This window comes from Vipera berus (genome assembly GCF_964194415.1).
Source record: "Vipera berus genome assembly, chromosome: 6".
NCBI classification, from domain to species: Eukaryota; Metazoa; Chordata; class Lepidosauria; order Squamata; family Viperidae; genus Vipera; species Vipera berus.
This window is the reverse complement of record NC_138208.1, coordinates 12,521,832-12,538,566: the sequence shown is the minus strand read 5'-3', so window position 1 is coordinate 12,538,566 and position 16,735 is coordinate 12,521,832. Positions and strand designations below refer to the sequence as shown.

General features: G+C 41.8%; 1 protein-coding gene across 1 annotated transcript in view; it reads right to left on the bottom strand.

Moving 5' to 3' along the window:
• PHF21B (PHD finger protein 21B) overlaps positions 1-16,106 on the bottom strand; it is a gene marked incomplete at its 3' end in the record, with an annotated part of 201,776 nt that extends 185,670 nt beyond the window's left edge. The window contains exons 1-3 of the mRNA XM_081331942.1: positions 15,960-16,106; positions 15,162-15,194; positions 14,797-14,862 (exon numbers count right to left, since the gene is read on the bottom strand). Coding sequence (XP_081188068.1) covers positions 14,797-14,862; positions 15,162-15,194; positions 15,960-16,016 — 156 coding nt within the window. The 5' untranslated portion in view covers positions 16,017-16,106. The remainder of the gene's footprint in view (positions 1-14,796; positions 14,863-15,161; positions 15,195-15,959) is intronic.
• Positions 16,107-16,735: the final 629 nt, after the last annotated feature.

Below are 16,735 nucleotides of genomic sequence, written 5' to 3'. Positions count from 1 at the left end.
TGAGCGATCCTGGTTAGGAAGCTATTCTGCATATTTTAGTCGACTCACCGCCACAGAGCATAGAACGGAGGGGCGGGGGTGGTGGAGAAGCTGGTTGTAGTAGAAACGGAGAGAATAAATTATTGTGTGCGGTCCATCTGCAAACTGCTTCTCCTGCACTGCTATGTAATAAAATGTGTTGCTAAGATACAAGCTGCTAAAGAACTTCATTAAAGGACACTTTAAACAAAGCTGCCCGACCCCCTTTTTTTCCTTTTAAGACTGCTTACTTTCTTCTGGCCCTTATGATTACAATTAGACCATCTATATGGATCCGGCACTTCATTCAAGTCTCCTCATCAAACAATGTTGATAAAGCCAGCACTGGTAAATTAGTCATTGTACACATCGCATGGGCGTGTGTATATCTCTGTGTTGCACATATACACACCCACACAAATACCTGCAGAGGAATCTAAAATGCATAGGCAACAAAGATAGAGTTTGAGAAAGGGGGAAGTGAGTCTTTGCGTTCTGAAGAAAACTCAAACTTCAGGGGGGGAAAAAGGAAATCTTTTCCTCAAAAGCCTTTTGCCTAAAAGGCAGCAGTAGATTTCACACCAGCATGCTAAGCTTGGAAACAAAGGTCAACATTATTATTATTATTATTATTATTATTATTATTATTATTATTATTATTATTATTATTATTATTATCATCATCATCATCATCATCATCATCATTATCATCATCATTTCATAACGGGCCAGTTTCCCCTTTCCAAACTTGGATGAAATCCTGAACATCTATTGCCCATCTGCAATACTGTCACTCTCAATTTATTAATGCCACAGCCTATTTGAATACATTATCTATTAGCCAAAGATTATGCTAGCAGAAGTATTTTTTCAGTGACCAATGCAATCATTAGACTCTTTTGAGACTGTACACTGAATGTCAGTGGGAGACCTTGAAGAGTAGCACAAAGGCATTAACTATTTTTGAAAATGTTTTTGTGTGTGAGTGATTTATGTTCTCCCTCTCATGGATCTTCAATAAACATATGAAAGACAGGAAACCATGGATGTATGCTGTGATTTAGCTGGACTAAAGCGGAGTTTGACAGCAGGACTTTCGAAGACCCCTACTTGTTTCTCTTTATGTATTTCTAAACCGTATCCTTCTGTCCAAAAAGTCTTGGAAGGCAAAAAGGATAGGAGGATAAGAAATGGCATAGCATAAGCAGAATTTCAGTGGCTATGATGTGCTAAATCAGAATAAAGTATACATAACAGTAGAAACTAGGAAGCAAATTATGCAAACTTAACAAAAAAACATGCAAACGGATCATTTTGCATATTCCACTGGTAGCAGAATTCAATTTAGAAAGGAATTAAATTTAAAGAGGAATTGGGATTACCTGAGTACAGAATTTTACCCAGGGCCTGGCAGGAGATAAGAGGTGGCTTATCTGACAAATGGGGTCTGTTAACTGTCATGTTGCAATTAATTCCCCGTATTGCAGTCAGCAATAAACACTCTACATTTTTCATTAGACTTACAGATTCATTTACATAAGTATATTAACTTTTGAGAAATAATTTATATATTTATACCACAGACACTTGTGCTAGACGCACATTTGCATAAGCACACATGCAGAAAGTGAGACCCAAAACAGTTGCAGTTCCAATGCAGCCTTCCTTCCTCATCCATTTTTGTAAAGAAAATTTCAGTCTATCTAGACTTCTTTAAGCAATCACAGTTTATTCAGAAAGAGCTCAGGCAATTAAAAATGACAACAAACATTGTTTTTAAGTGCTGCAAAATCTCAAGCTATTCTTATTCAGCTCCAGCAACACAGAACACAATTTGATATCTTTTAAAAAAAAATTGTATAATACATGTTTCTACATAGTTGCATTGTCTAAATAAGTAAATCCTGTTTGATACTGCACTGAAATGTAAGCTACCCCCAAAATAAAAGTATTCCATCTTGTACAAAGAGTATAAACCACCGTTAATTTAAAAAGCTTTGGAAAGAAAAAGCTTTTCAAGTCCAATTACATGGACTGGTTGATTCAGTGTCTGATGAATATTACATCCAATTGCTCCCGTTACAGCTGCTACATTTAACCTCCTTGGAGCAAATTTACTCCCCAATGAAAAAGACCTTAACTTTTGCACAGCCCTGATCTTCCAAAGCAGTCTTTTAAGCCCTGGAAAAATTAAATATGCAACTCAAGGTTAGGATGGAAAATAAGGAAGATTTTCCTGCCAAAAAGTAAAACAGAAGAGAAATCTTCCTTAATTTTCCATCCTAACCTTGAGTTGTATATTTAATTTTCCCAGGGCTTAAAATTGCATTTTTCCTACTGGGGTTCCTTTGTTAGATGAAACATAAGAGCAGCGGGCTCTATGCAAAAGTATAACAGCTATTAGGTTTCAAAATCTGCTTCTTATTGGGTAGCAGAATGTAGTTAGATCCTTGCTACCTCAGCATTTTCATATGGTAATTCTGTTCTGGAAATTGCTAGTACATAATAGGAAGGAAGGAAGGAAGGAAGGAAGGAAGGAAGGAAGGAAGGAAGGAAGGAAGGAAGGAAGGAAGGAAGGAAGGAAGGAAGGAAGGAAGGAAGGAAAGAAGGAAGGAAGGAGCCTTAGTTAAAAGTTGCTTGATATGTTCCAAGAGTCTACATAATATATACAGAGTACATTAATCAGAAAAATAACTAGGGAATCCAAAAAGTCAGGGATACCCATAATTGCACAGTTCACGCCCAGTTTCTTTTGTGCAAGCAAGCCTTGGATATCTCCTGGTGGTTTCTCACCTGAGGGCGAACTGAGCATGAATTCGCCTAGCTTCTTCGCTCCAACGTGGCCTATTGTCACCTCAATTAATGGATACAAGAAAATTATTGGAAGACTTCTCCAAACTGAGCCATAAAAAAGGAAAGCAAATAATGCGCCAATATACACAATTCCATTTTCTCTCCCTCATCAGCTTCAAGTTCCTGAAATAAAAAGCTTCTATTCGACACAAAGCAAGTCTTGGTCTTAAACTCCCTCTGAAGCTACATTTGGAGAGCAGCAGCTCTAGTTAGATGTAAAAATCCTGGAGAAGAGAGGACATTTATCTTACTGATGTTCAGTTTATAAATCAAAGTCATCATATGCAAAAAAAAAATAGGCATGTACATCTTTGTCTAGTTATGGGAGGGCAAAAAATTACTATGACAATCACAAATGCACTATCAAAACCCCACTTCTTTGTATTATGTCATGAGGCCATCTTGACTTTTTAAAACTCCTGCTCAACATTTCAGCACAAAAACAGCTTGACTTTTGGTTCACAATATTTTTTTTTTAAAAAAAGAATTGCCTGGGTGAGGGACTTAAATTAAGAAAGACTAGGGTCACCTCGGAGGAAGGGCTGAAGCTCCTGTGAATGATTTTTGTGGGGGTTTTTCTAAACATAAAATAAATCCTATAAGCCTGAATTTTACCCACTTTTAAGACAAATCCTCGTGCTCCCAGAAATTTGCAACCTATGATGAAAAAAGTCAAGATCTCTGCATGTTTTTTATGGGTGATGCATAAAATCACCATCTTGATGTTGTTGGTTTTTTACTGCTGATAGTGGATCTGAAAGTAATGTAAGCAAGATATTATCCTCCATGGAGGAACATTCAAGCAACAAACTTCCATAGAAAGTAACATATGAGGTCCTGAAAAATGCCACCAGATGCCAGAGAGTTACTATTCTAACCCGATAATTTTAAGCAAAGTTCTGGACAAAAAAAAACTGGTTTAGTAATTTAACAACTAGATAGTTATAGCAAGCCTAGACATGTAGAGAAAATTATTTTAAACTTACAAGAGAACTAAGATTAAGCATCTACCACTTTTCATCAGGGTCCATGTGATCAAAGCATCGTCTGTTTAAGATTCAGTTTTGGCTCACTGCAGATGAGAAACAAATATCCCAAGATGTAAGGCACAGCAAATGTCTTCCAGCACAGGGCAACAGGTGTCACTGTGGCTAGAATTTCATTCTTCTGGGGAGACAATGACAATGCAGGGAAAACCCAGCTCATTCCCAGGGTGATTGTTGAGAATTGTCAGTAACTGCTAACGAAGCATCCTGCGATCATTCTAGTCCTCAGACTTAAGAAACTCAAAGTTCATCGAAATTAATTATCTTGTTCTGGCACCAGGTTTTTGAAGTGGTCCACAATACCACAACAAACAGTTTAAAACAGTTACAACAAGCACTACATTCACTTTCCTGGCATTTCCAAGTGAGGCATTACAATAGTCACTTAAAAAGTAAAAAAAAAAAGCTTTTCTTGTCAATTCAGACTTTATGGAAGAAACACTGGATATACACATAAGGTAAAGGTAAAGGTTCCCCCGCACATGCGTGCTAGTCGTTTCCGACTCTAGGGGCCGGTGCTCATCTCCGTTTCATAGCCGAAGAGCCAGCGCTTGTCCGAGGATGTCTCCGTGGTCATGTGGCCGGCATGACTAGCACGGAACGCTGTTACCTTCCCACCGTAGTGGTCCCTATTTGTCTACTTGCATTTTTACGTGCTTTCGAACTGCTAGGTTGGCAGAAGCTGGGACGAGTAACAGGCGCTCATTCTGCTACGCGGCACTCGGGATTCGACCCGCCAAACTGCCGACCTTCCGATCGACAAGTTCAGCGTCCTAACCCACTGAGCCACCGCGTCCCTTCGGATATACACATACATGGACACATACTTATAGACATTGGTATAAAAACTGGTCTATTTCAGGATTTCAGAGAAAAATATCTCTTTTCACCTGCAACTGATCTCAAAAGCCTCAGTACGTGCTTTCAATTTTAGTATAAATATAATCTTATGATTCACAACAAGCCGCTAATGATGAAAAAAAATGATAATAAAAAAAAATATCTCACTGAAAATATAAGAAGAGGATGGAGGAACTTCATTCAGGGAGATGTGTGGGTGTGTGGGGGGTGTTATTTAACTGAAGCTTAAAGATTTCTTGAGCTTTGTAACCATTTAAAATGCAAAATTCCCAAGGGTAGCTATGTATAAATTGCAACGTTACCTCAAAAAGAAGCAGAACTTAATCTGCCTTTGACTTTTAAGAAAGGTTTACTTGAGGGAAAATCTGCTTCTAACCGAAATTTAAACATTAACTTGCTTATTATGTCAATAGCAAAAAAAATTTTAAGGAATATGAATAGCTTTTAAGAGGATCAGTCAAAGGTTTGTCCTCCCACTGCTCTTTGAAATGTTGAAATTTCTTTCACATACATTATCTGAGAAATATGTGCAATCTTGCTATAAAATAGCTCCTTACTGCAACTTGCATATTCCAGGAAGTGGAGTTATTCCTCCTTTACAGCAGATCAATATTTTTCAACTTGGCAACCTTAAGATGTGTGTACTTCAACTCCCAAAATTCCCCAAGGCATCCATGCAAATATTTGCCAGCATCAGTCCAGATATACCACCTTCAGTGTCAAAACCAGCAATTACAGTTGACTTCTGCACAGATAGTAAATAATAGCTAAGAAATGAAGAGGACACACTTGAGTGACATATAGATTATGCCATTTAGTGAACATACTTTTATGTTCTGTTCTGGGGTAGCCTTGTCTGAATGCACAGTTCATCAACAAAGCAAACCTGGCAAGACTTTCACTGGCACACTACTAATTCCCAAAAACTGTGTTTACCCGGCAATATTAATTGTCAGGTTAGAATTTAATTGTACAATTACTAAGTCACATATCTGAGAAAGGAGCAAGGGTTGCTGAGCAAGGTTTGGAAAACATAGGGAAAACATGAAACTGAACGCTTCAAATGCGCTGTGGAAAAAAAACCTCTTTGTTTTAGGAAAGGGTTTTTATTTATAAGCCCAAGCTTGTTTGGCAACCGCATAGATGAAAATGTTACAGTGTGGTTTCAAGATATATATCAGGGGTCTTCAAGCTTGGCCCTTTTATGACTTGTGGACTTCAACTCCCAGAATTCCTCAGCCAGGCATGCTGGCTGAGGAATTCTGGGAGTTGAAGTCCACAAGTCATAAAAGGGCCAGGTTTGAAGACCCCTGATATAAAGCAATTGGAGCAACAAAAGAGCTTCACACATTCTGTTTGGTTAAAGAGGCAATGCCTGTATTATTATAGTCATCTGCTACTACAGTTCACCAAAGTTTTAAAGAGACTCCTTTAAAGTCAAGATGGAGGCTAACCATATGTCCCATCAACTCCAGGCAGCGTGAGAATCTACCTCAGCTCTCCAAAAGGATTTGGAGGTTTTCAAACTCAGGAGATAAGGGGAAAGATCTAGAAACTGAAATCCACATATCTTCAGATTTCCACAGTTGAGAAACTGCTCCAGAGAGATCAACAGCAGGGAGATCGGTAATCCTCTGATTCTGCCCGTTGAATATTATATTATTTCAGTTTGACATATTTCACTGTTTCAAAATCTATCAGAAAGAAAGCTAGTCATAGGCCATTCTCAAAAATAATGCTGAAACTATGTAAGGCTTTTAAAAAGTCTATAAAAGTAAAACATTTAAAACCCTCTTAACTACAGAAGCTAACAATGGTCCGATTTTGTCAATAAATGCACATTTCCAAAAGATGCCCTTCCTCAAAATATTTCGTAGTTGTCCCTGGAGACATTCACTCTTTTTTCTGTTTTCACCATAAAGTCCATAATAAACAAATCAGATTGAAATCCTGGAGACAAGAAAAGGGAACACCTAATAACAAGTGTACAGTGTAGAATTAAGCAAGCCTGTTCTTGTATAGATGGTCAAGAAAGCCAAGATGGCAGCCATACTGTTATGGTCCCACAGCAAAAAGAGGCAGAACTTCAGTTGCACCATTGCAGTTGCCACACTGACTTTTCGACTATATCTTCTATCAAACTGTGGTACAGTTATCTTTTTGAAAAGTAGTTTTACATCAATCCTACAGGAATAAGTGGGAGAATTCACTCAGGCCTTAACCTGGATACTATTATTTTCCAAAGGAACGAGGTGCAAAGACACTATATAAATATCTATCAGTACATGAAAGGTCAAACTCTGCAGGATGATAAGACCCAATATTGCAATTTGACTCCATCTCTTTTGTGTGCATTGGGTGTGCATTGTATGCACGCATAAAGGGGCAGGGCTTCAATTGGAGTGCTCCACCATCATGTTACAGATTTTGGATCTCCCTCACAGCTGATATCCCAGAAAGGAAGCAAATCTATCATTAGAAGCAGGTAGTAATAACAATCAAAGATAACAAAATACAATACAAAAATACAATATATATATATACAGAGACCTGGAAATAAAAATAGAATAACTGTGCAAAGATAAGAAAGGCAAAAAAAAAAGTCTGGATAGTGGATGTGACAATACCTGGAAACAGCAGAACAGAAGAGAAACAACTGGAGAAGAATACAAAACACAAACACCTGCAAATAGCAATTGACTGACTGTCATAAAAAAGGTACTAGGAATACAGGAAGTCCTCGGCTTACGACCACAATTGAGCCCAAAATTTCTGTTGCTAAGTGAGACATTTGTTAAGCGAGTTTTGCCCCGTTTTACAACTTTTCTTGCCATGATTGTCAAGTGAATCATTCTTAAATTAGTGACACAGTGGTTAAGTGAATCTGGCTTCCCCATTGACTTTGCTTGTCAGAAGGTCGCAAAAGGGGATCTCATGACCCCGGGACACTGCGACTGTCATAAATATGAATCAGTTGCCAAGCATCTGAGTTTTGGTCACATGACCATGGGGATGCTGCAACAGTTGTAAATGTGAAAAACAGTCATAAGTCATCTTTTTCTGTGCCGCCATAACTTTGAACAGTCACTAAATGAACTGTTGTAAGTCAAGGACTACCAGTAGTAATAGGTGCCAAAAGAGCTGGAACGCCACTTGAACACCATTGGCATTGGCAAAATCCCCATCAGTCAATTGCAAAGGGCAGCTTTACACGAAACAGCTTACATCCTAAAATGATACCTTTAACATCATCAAACATCCACATCTGCCTATTCCACATCCTTGGGAAGGACTTGATAGGTGGAAAAAATGCCAAATCCAGTCTCAGCATCTGACTGACTACACAACAAACCATAATAATGAGTAACACACAAAATACAAAAACCTGCAAATAGAAATAGAAATATATGGCAAAAGGAAACAAAGATAGTACCAATAGTAATAGGCATCTTGGGTACAATCCCAAAATACCTGGAGCAATGCTCAAATACCACTGGCATTGACAAAATCACCATCAGTCAATTGCAAAAGGCAGCTTTACTTGGAGCAGCTTACGTCCTGCGACAACGTCTTTAATAAGAGCCTTGGTGGAGCAGTGGGCTAATGCCTCCTTAAGTAACACCAGCTGCCTGCAATTAGTGTAGGTTCGCATCCCACCAGGCTCAAGGTTGACTCAGCCTTCCATCCTTCCGAGGTAGGTAAAATGAGGACCCAGATTGTTGGGGGCAATTAAGCTGACTTTGTAATAATGCCGCTTGGGGGTGTGTGTGAAAGCCCTAATAAGCAGGCATATACATAGAATGAAGGCTACTGCTAAGCTTGTAAGCCGCCCTGAGTCTTCGGAGAAGGGCGGGATATAAATGGAATTAAAATAAAATAAAAAATAAAATGCCATGAAACCACATCTGCCTATCCCTTGGGAAGGACTGGATAAGTGGATAAAAATGCCAAATCCAGTTTTTTAAACATCTGGCTGACTATACAACCAACCATAATAATAACAACAACAACAACAACCAAAAAGTGATATTGATCAGCTGAATTTGCCAAGAGTTGAAAGGAGTAAAGGTGGAAACAACTGGGAAGGAAGGACAGCATTGCCTGAATGAAAAACATTAGGAAAATCCAAGAACCTTTGCTGAAGGCAGTCAGTCAAGGAAAGCTCTTGAAAACAACAAACGTGAAGACTGAATCCAGAAAAGAAAAAACTGAAAATTGATTTGCTAACTAGAAGAACAAGCCAGTGGATGGTCAAAACTTTGAAGGATATAGGAGGAAAAGCTGGTTTAAAAACCCACAGTTTGTTAAGGTCAGGACTATTAAAGAAAGAAACTTTAGCAGTTCCAGAATAAGCTATACCAGCTTAATGCATGGAGGCAAAAATTAAATGTTTAACAAACAACAGCAAACGATACCTTTGTAGTAAAAAGGATGAAACAATGTATTTGATTAGTGACTGCAGCAAAATTTCACAAACTATGAGCAGCATCCCGATTGAGTTATTTATTTATTTATTTATTTAATTGGATTTGTATACCGCCCTTTCCGGAAGGACTCAGGGCAGAATTGCCAGAATTATTCATCAGAAACTTTGCCAGAGGTTTGGATCGCAATGTAGTTAAAAACTACTGGGTCCATCAAGTTGAGAAGGTTTGGGAAACTAAGTGAATTAAGATCTTATGGGATTTAAAGATCCAAACACACACAGGCCTCTTGTTCATAACATTCCAGCTACATAACAGCTATTGAAAAGAAGAAAGTCTGGTTCATTGACTTTGCTATCCTAAGAGATGCTAGGATTGAGGACAAACAATTGGGGAAAATTATGAAATACTGGAACTTGCAGGTTGAATCTGAGCACATATGAAAAAAGAAATCCATTTTATATCAATCATAATTGATATGTAAAGGAATTCCTTGATATTTGGAAATATTGAATTTATTAGACCTGAACACCCTAATTTTATTTTAAAAAACCACTCTGTTAGGAACTGCCTATATTCTTCAATACCTTTATAATTCTTAGGTCCTTGGTTAGGACTTGAGTTATTAAATTACCATCAGTCTTAGACTGTGAATCTAAATGTAAATTACCCACACATCATCATCATCATCTTCATCATCATAATCCCCTCCATGGATAGCCACACCACCCTGTTGTCATGAGGGAGGAGATAATGAAAAATTAGTCATACAGAATTGGGAACAAAATAGCTGAAAAAGTAGTAAAAAATGAGCAGGTTAAAATATTGTGGATTTCCAGATACAAACTGATAAAACCTTGGCTCCTTACATGCAAGATTTAATTACCCAGAGTTGCCTTGAACTACAAGAAGGGAGCCATATAAATTGAATAAATAAGAACTGTGGTTGACAAGAAGAAAATGCTGATAATTGATGTTGAAGTACGAGAAGATAGTAGAATAGAAGACAAAAAATGGAGAAGATCACAAGATCTGAAAAGTGAAGCTGAAAGCTTATGGCATAAATTGACCAAGATGGCACCAGGGATTATTCGCACACTGGGTGCCATACTAAAAAAATCTTGGATGGCACTTAGAAAATCTGTGCATTGACAAAATTTCTATCTGTCAATTGCAAAAGGCCAAAGTGCTTGGGTTTCCACATGTACCACACTGAAACAATACCACATCCTAGGTTGTTGGGAAGCATGTGATGCATATTAAGGCTTACACCAGCAAAAGAACTGGCAGCTCTGACTTCGCATTGCTGTGAACAGATAATAATAAAATATGCTTTGGGGGCATCAGAAGCAAGTATGTCAGATGCAAGTATGACCAAAGTATATTCAGCTCTGCACCATAAGATGGAAGACTTATCGCTGTCTCAGTTGGGTTCTCAAAAAATTATGGAGAGAAGAAAGGCATGAAAACAGGTGGGGGGGTTCAAGAGATGACTTCTAGATCCTATAGACATATTTCAAAGGAATCAGCCTCTTGACTAGGTAGGTAAGAAAAATACATAACTTGTCTCACAAACTTTACTTTCAAAACAGCAACAATCAGGCAGTTCCAGGGAGTTTGATAAACTTCATGTACTTGGGCCTTCCAAGGGCCATCGCAAAGTACTGGTGGGTTGGGATGAAGAGGAACATTTGAAGATTTTTAATAAGAGGAAATTGCCCATGATTTATATAAATAGTGTGGAGAAATCTTAGAACTTTGGGTTATCCAAGGAAGTCAGGTGATGGGTCATTCAGAAGAAAGAGGGGAAAAACATGAAATCTATTGATCTATTTTAAGGATTTTTTAAAAAATGATATAAATTCTTGGTGAAGGAATTACTATAGTCATGATGTTTTTTGAAGCGTTAAGCATTCAGCCACTAGATCAGAATTTCTCAACCTCAGTAACTTAAAGATGTGTGGACTTCAGCTCCCAGAATTCCCCAGCCAGTACAGCCTTGTATCTTTTAAGTTGCTGAGATTGAGAAACATTGCACTAGGTACACTAGTCCAGTAGAATTAGGTAAAGGCAACTCTTTGCAAGAGTTAGACATTTTATTTTTGCTTATTTATTTATTTATTTATTTAAATTCTACTCCTCCAGATCATCAAGAACCCACTTCCAATGGCTTTTTAAAATATTTGTCTTTGGAAATGCAATGTCAGGGAGAGTGGACCAAATAAAAGCAATTTCAACCTCCTTAGGTTTCAGAATGCCTCCAGAATATTTCCATATTCACAATGTCCAGTCAAAGGGACAGCCTGCCTTCATTCAACACCAGCACAGGGCTCATATAAAACAATTTCTTTCAGGGAGGCTGTGAAAGAAAATATGCTTTTTATCTTTCCTCAAAGAAAATCATTTCAACACCTTCAGCCTAAAAACTCATGGCCCCTGTCCCTGGGATACGCTTGCTGTCTGGCTTGGAAATGTGAAAAGACTTATCTAGCCTTTCACTACTGGCAATAAAACAGGCAGAGGGTAACACACAACACTTTTCAACACAATTAGTGGTTGTTTGTTCTATAATTATTCACTGAGTATTTGCCCCTGAGTGGCAGAGAGCCATAATTTACTGTTTAGTCCAGGAAGTGTTTTGCAATGCTAAAATATCCCCTCCACTTCCAAAGCTTGCATCAAGTTCTCTTTTCCAGGTATGAGTCTTTGCTTTATCTAAATTCCAGCACAGCATGTAAAAAAATGCTTCTTTTTGACTATCAGCATAAAAAAAGTAAATTGTCTTGAAACAGTTGCAATCATACAGAGAAGCACAATCCAATATATGTCCATCTTAAGGCAGCCCAACTAGTTCCTCGTCAAACAGAAAAATATTAGCATGCATTGTTTGCCGTATAAGGCTGTTTCCTTGTTTTAAATAAATCCTTGGCTCAGTGCAAAATCAATACAACACGTTGTTTCATCCTTCTAGAAAAAAGAACTAATAGCTCTAAGCTACCGTCTTGTTTTCTATCATTCTCCCCCTCCCCTCCTAAAAGAAACTATCCGGTTTGATTAAATATCTTTGTTTATCTTTGTGCTCCGCTGACAGGGGTCTTCTCTCCCCAACCCCCACCCCTCCAAAATGGCATCAAAGCAATCAAAATGGTAATGCTTGGCATGAATGGGCCACCAGCCCCTCCTCCTTCCACCCCCACCCCCCACCCCTCCGCGTTAAAACTCTGCAGACTTTTCTCCATGTTAGGAAGAAACCAACACCCCTTTGTCACAAAATGGAAGCTTCCACTACAAACTGAGAGCGGTGGCAAATTCTGGGCGAGGATCAATCAGGGTTGCGGGGAAGGGGGGGAGGAGGAGGAGGAGGAGGATAGTGGAAATGCTGAGATTTCTAATCCCGGGAACTGAAAACATTCATCCTGCGGGCAACGTTTCCAAACACTTTCGCATGCTTTCCTGCTACGAGGACGGAATACAGACACATACCGTGCAATCATATCAAACGTTGACCAGATCTTTTATCACAGAAAACATACGACCTAGATCGAGGGTTCTCTCTCTCTCTCTCTCTCTCTCTCTCTCTCTCTCTCTCTCTCTCTCTCTCTCTCTCTCTCTCTCTCTCTCTCTCTCCTCTCCTCTCCTCTCCTTTCCTTTCCTTTCCTTTCCTTTCCTTTTTCCTTTCCCTGATCTCTCTCCCCTCTCCCCATCCTTTGGGAAGGCGAGCGTGGCACGAAAGTCGATCCCGGAATTTTATTTCATTTTTCCCACACACACACACCCCACCTCCACCCTCGCCTTCCTCCTCCTCCTCCTCCTCCTCCCCACCTCCTCCCAATTTTTCGGAAAAGGAAGAAAAAGCAAAGGCGGGGCGCTGTTCCAAGTTTTGGTGCTGAAACGTCTGCAGCATTCCGAAGGAATCGCGGCATCGATGCCGCCAGAGGACGGGGAAGGAGGAGGAAGGGGGAGTATAGAGGGGGCGATCTGGGCAGGCGTGGGGGTGGGGGTGGGGGTGGGCGCCCCGGGGAAAGTTCGCTCGTCCAGGCGGGGTGGGCAGCGGGAAGAAGGGGTGGGGTGGGGGGAAACGCATAATCCGGCAGATCGCAGGCTCGTAGGCTAAGCCGCCGCTGTCGCTTTCTGCACGGCCAGGCTCGGGAGTGTTGGAAGGCGGAAGGGGGAAGGGAAAAGGAGGGAAGGGGCCGAGGAGTGCGGCGGGGCGAGCGCGGGGGGGTGGGGGTGGGCGGGCGGGCGGGGGGCGGGCGCGCCTCCCATCGACGCTGCCGAGCTGCTGGCGGTGCCGCGGATCGTTCCGGGGCATCTGTTCCTGGTGCTGAAACCAAAGCCACCCGAGCTCCGGATAACCCCCCCCCCCGCCGCTCCCCTTCTCCGTAGATGCGAGCAACTCATCCCCGCGAACCAACTTTCTTTTCAGCTGGGAAAGCCGCGGGAGAACGGTGGGGGTGGGGGGTGGGGGAAGAGGGGTAGCAGCCTCCGAGCCAATAATTATTGCATGGCAAGGCACATCAGGGTCATTCGCCGCAATAGCAGGAGACGTGCTGACAAAGATCACACACGCACACACGCACACACATCCACAGACACACACACACACACACAGCAGCTCAGGCATGCACACAAAGAAAGTTTGTTTGAAGAAGGGTGGAGAAGAGCAGACCAGGTTTGCTTTGGCATCGCTTCACTTTCCTGCTCAGATTTGCCTAACTAGGTGGTGGGGAGGGGGGGAGGGATGGAGCCTCAAGCAAAAAAAAAAACAACCCCTCACGAAGACGTCCCGAAAGCCTAAGCATCAGATCATCAAGGGGACGAAAGAAAGAAAGAAAGAAAAATAGCAGGTGTATGGACGGATGATTGGGGGGGGAGGAGGGGGGGGAAAGAGAGAGAAAAATACATACATCACATACCAACAAAATAAACATTTCCGACCAAATCCAGATCTGCAGACGTTCCAAGGCGGCTGGTCTCAGCCTCCTTATTCCCAACTCTGAGTTCTTCCACCTTGAAAGCAAGTGAACGCAAACTAATCCAAGACCCAAGAATTTTCCATATTCCTAAAACATGTCGACCAACTCAAAATGGACGCCTGTGTGTGTGTGTGTGTGTGTGTGTGGGAGAGCGAGAGAGTGTTAAAATAAAACAGATTCCAACAACAGCTTCACTCTTTTTCTCTATTATGATTACCCGTATAAAGGCATTTCAAGGCAAAAGTAAATAAATAAATAAATAAATAAATAAATAAATAAATAAATAAATAAATAAATAAATAAATAAATAAATAAATAAATAAATAAATAAATAAATCCTGGCCTTGTAAATCGTTTCTCACTTTAGGCAACCTTTAAACACACAAACACTCCCAAGAAACAAAATCAAGAAACAAAAACAAAACAACAAAAATAATGAACGCGAGTGCTTTATTCACAGGGAGGCATTTCTCAGCCAACGCGGACTTTTCAGATGTTTACAAAAGTGTACTATTAATAGCAGAAGAAAAAGAAGGGGAGGAAAAGAAGGGAAGCCAGGAAGAGAAGAACAGAAGAAGCTCAGTGCAAAGAAACAGAACTGAATTGATTTGTTCTTACTTGTTTTTCATTAAGAGCTGCTATTCTCGACTGCCTCTCTTGGATTTGTTTCTTAAGATCCCCGTTCTGTAAAAATGGCAATAAAAAAATGCAGATTAAAAACCAAGCGCAAACTAAAAGCTAGTTAAAAGTAAACTTGCGTCTAGGAATGGCTTCGAGCGAAAGCGGAAGGAAAATCAGGCACAACGAGGAGAGATAGAGATGGAGATAAAGTAACAAAGATCAGCCCGGACTTCAAAGGGATCTCCTATGGATAAAAGTTTCTCCTCCTGAGGTCGGAGCACTTATTGCAACACAGCTAAAATCCGGTGGAACCGGGACTCTTCTTTTAATTAAAAAAAAAAAATACAGCCATTTGCATTTACCTGTGGATTTTGCTTCATCTGTGCAACTAGTTTCTGTTTAAAGGGGGGGGCAAGTACCCCGAAAAAGAATGAATTAAAAGTCTTAAGAGGTGTAATGGATTTTTTTTTAAAAAAAACGTGCGTGTGTGTATATGTATGTTCTTATGTGTGTGTGTGTGTGTGTGTGTGGGAGTGTGTGGGGAGGACAGGATGGGAGGGGTGTGGAACAAAGAGGCAAGTAAACACAGCGAGTCAGTTTCAAGCAAAGCTCATAAATATTCAAGTCTCGTCCTAATCTCTCCAACACACACACACACACACACACAAACACAGAGAGAGAGAGAGAGAGACATACGGACGGACGTCTACACACACACATACACATTCACGCGCGCGCGCACACACACACACACACACACGTACAAGGATCAACCGCAAGGGTGACTCCGGATCGAAGCCCCGCAGATTCCCACGCCGAAAGTCAGCCAAACAATCCGTGAAAGTACTTCGCCAAAGTGCTCCAGGCGGCGACTCGGAGTCGAGCGAGAGAAGCTGGAGGTTCTCCCTGCCCCGCCATGCCTCTCCCTTCGCGTGAGCCGGACTCTGCCGTCCTCCTCCTCCTCCTCCTCTTCCTCCTCCTCCTCCTCCTCTTCCTCCACCACCACCACCACCCGCCACCCCCGGTCGGTTGAACCTACGACGGGTACCCAGAGCTTCCCGGGTAGCCGGCAGGGCCAGGTCCTGCCCGGGCCCTGGGGCGCCTTCTCGCGCCCAGACCGGGGATGCTCCCGGCCGCGGCTGGCTCGCCCTTGTTTTTACCTGCTGCCGGCCCTGGATTTCCACTTTTAACGCCTCTTGCAAACCGGGCATCTCCATCCTTGCAAGTTGCGAGGCACTTTATTTTTTTTATTTTGTGGTCCTCCCCCTCTCGCAGCCTGGGGAAGTTTGGGGAGGGAGCTTGGTTCCCCCCCTCCCCGGGGTTGGCTCAAACCCGCGCGTGGACACTTTCTCTTTTTCCCACCCCCACCCCGAAAATCCCAAGCACGTGCCCTCCCCAGGAAGGGAAATGTTTGCCAAAAGAAAAGGGGGGAAAAAACACAAACGAAAAGAAAAGCGACCCCCCAACAATCCTAAAGAAACGGGAACTCGGCGGCAAAGCAAGTTCTTTTTTGCCTCTGGGCGAGGGGCGCAGACAAATCACTCACTTTCCGCCAAAGTGGGGGGGGGGGGGCGTAAGTCCCGGGCCGCCCCCCCTCCCGGTCTCCGCCACCCTCTGGCCGACGATCCCCCCCGAGCCTCGCGGCAACCTCCCCTTCCTCCTCCTCCTCCTCCGCCCGCCCCCCCCCCCCGTGGCCCGGCCCGCGCAGCTCGGAAACCCAGAAGACTTTTTTTTTTCAAACGGCAGGGACTATATTTTCTCCGAGTGGCGCGCCTTGATTTCACTTGGCCTGGGGAAAAAGTTGTGCCACGGCTGTCAATGCTAATTCGGAGTTGCCCGGATGGAGCCGGGAGGGAGGGAGGGAGGGAAGGAGGAGGAAGAAGAAGAGGAGAAAAGAGAGAGAGAGAGAGGACAGAATGTGTGCGAAGGCAAAAAA